Source organism: Octodon degus, unplaced genomic scaffold, assembly GCF_000260255.1.
Source record: "Octodon degus isolate 3935 unplaced genomic scaffold, OctDeg1.0 scaffold00177, whole genome shotgun sequence".
Classification (NCBI taxonomy): domain Eukaryota; kingdom Metazoa; phylum Chordata; class Mammalia; order Rodentia; family Octodontidae; genus Octodon; species Octodon degus.
The window spans coordinates 3,085,601-3,087,573 of record NW_004524753.1 but is presented as its reverse complement, the minus strand read 5'-3'; the positions used below and the strand labels follow the sequence as shown (position 1 = coordinate 3,087,573).

General features: G+C 35.8%; 1 protein-coding gene across 1 annotated transcript in view; it reads left to right on the top strand.

The window, feature by feature from the left end:
* The window catches only part of Ankrd31 (ankyrin repeat domain 31), a 206,556-nt gene that overhangs the window by 17,074 nt on the left and 187,509 nt on the right, over positions 1-1,973 (top strand). Inside the window, exon 3 of the mRNA XM_004643500.1 lies at positions 1,696-1,802. Coding sequence (XP_004643557.1) covers positions 1,696-1,802 — 107 coding nt within the window. The remainder of the gene's footprint in view (positions 1-1,695; positions 1,803-1,973) is intronic.

The following is a 1,973-nucleotide window of genomic DNA, read 5'->3' as shown; positions in this document are numbered from 1 at the left end:
TTAGCAAACTTGTGTTATGGTTTACTATAGATACAGTAATTTCCTGGTTATCTTTTAATGCTATGCATGAAATATTTTATTTTGAAGAAATTTTAAGAATTTTTGTAGTCTTATCTAATAGTTTCTTTTTTTGTCAAAAATATTTTACCTATTTCAAAACTATGGACTATACTCTCTTTATTTTCATCTATTATATGTACATATTTTCCATTTATATCCTGAATGTGTTTGAGATAGATTGGCATAAGGGAAAGTATGTATTTTTGCACATGGTTAATCATTTACCTCATTATTACCTAATACATAATCTGTTTATTTTATTTTTATTTTTATTTAGCTTAAGTTTATTGGTACAATTCATACATACATAATGATCATATTCATTACAGGGAATTGTGTTTAGGTAAGGTATGTTTTGATATCTTTTTTTCCCATTCTTTTCCCTTCCTTTCAGTTGCCCTTCCCCTCCCCATTCACAAAGCTGTTTTCATTTTATACTTTTCTCATTCTTCCCCTTTTTTCCTTTCCTTACTTCTACTCCCTAGTTCTCTTTTCCTTTTGAAGTTTCTTCGTATTTCACAGTACCTATTGTACATTTATATTCTTACATTTTCAGTATGGCTATACCTCAAAAACCACTTAGAGGACCCATTTGACCTCGCTGTTCCCTTTCTGGGTATCTTCCCAGAAGAATTAAAAGCATCATGCCACAGCGATTTATGTGCACCTGTGCTTCTAGTGGCACACTTTGTAAGAGCTAAATCTTGGAAATAGCCCCGATGCCCATCAGCCAATGAATGGGTAAGAAAAAATTTTATATATATAATGGAGTGTTACTCAACCATAAAGATAAAATTGAGACATTTATAGCTAAATGGATGGACCTTGAGATAAAATAAGTGAGGTAAATTGTACATATGTGTGTAAATATCAAATTATCTTTCGTGTGTGAGAAAGCATAATCTGTTTACAAATACCATTGTTGTCACTTATTCTTACATACACATACTTTCTGAGTTATGGAAGCTGGGCAATGCAAGGTAAAGGTGCTGCTGAGAGATTCAGGGTTTTTTTTTTTTTTTTTATCATGTTTGTGTGTTTCATTAGGACAAATTCTCCTTATGTTGGTCAGGGTGGCCCTAGTTTCAGAGGCTAGCCTCACCCTTGTGGTGATCCTCCTGCCTCAGCTTTCCAGGTGCTAGGATTCTAGGTATCCACTACTACACCTGGCCCCAGATGTAGTTCTTGATGATCCTCTTTCTGCCTCATAGACAGCTGTTGTTTTGCTGTGCTCACATGCCCTCTTCTTTGTGTTCACAGGAGAGAGACATCTAGTCTTCCTTTTTTCTAAGGATGCTGATCCCATTATGAGATCTCCGTTCTCATGAACTCATCCAAACATAATTAACTCCTCAGCCCCATGAAATGATTGTGTGTGTGTGTGTGTGTGTGTGTGTGTGTGTGTGTGTGTGTGTGAGAGAGAGAGAGAGAGAGAGAGAGAGAGAGAGAGAGAGAGATACTGGGAATTGAACTTAGAGGCACTTTACTGCTACCTGATATTACAGGTTTGTTCTGTTGCACCCAACTTCAGAATGGCTTTTAATGACATTTTGAAGTGTCATTTGAGTGTCACTGAGTTGTTGTCAAAGCAGATCAATAAAACTAGTGCAAATTTATGATTATATTTAATTCTAGGTACACCATCTCCTGAGATTCAACTTGGAGGCAAACTCAGAGGGGACTCACCGCAAAGGAATAAAAACAGTATGCTGCCTATTCTTAATGAGGATTCAGTATTACAGGTAGGTAGCACATGGGCTGAATATGTACTAAAAATGGAAATGCTGTTTCTCAAAGTGGCAGATTGCTAATGATAATTCTCTTTGTCTGATATTTTGCTTCTTTTCCTATCAGTTTTTACCTCTTTCTTTGCTGTACCTTAATAAAGGCTAGTTGTATTAGGAAAAGATCTC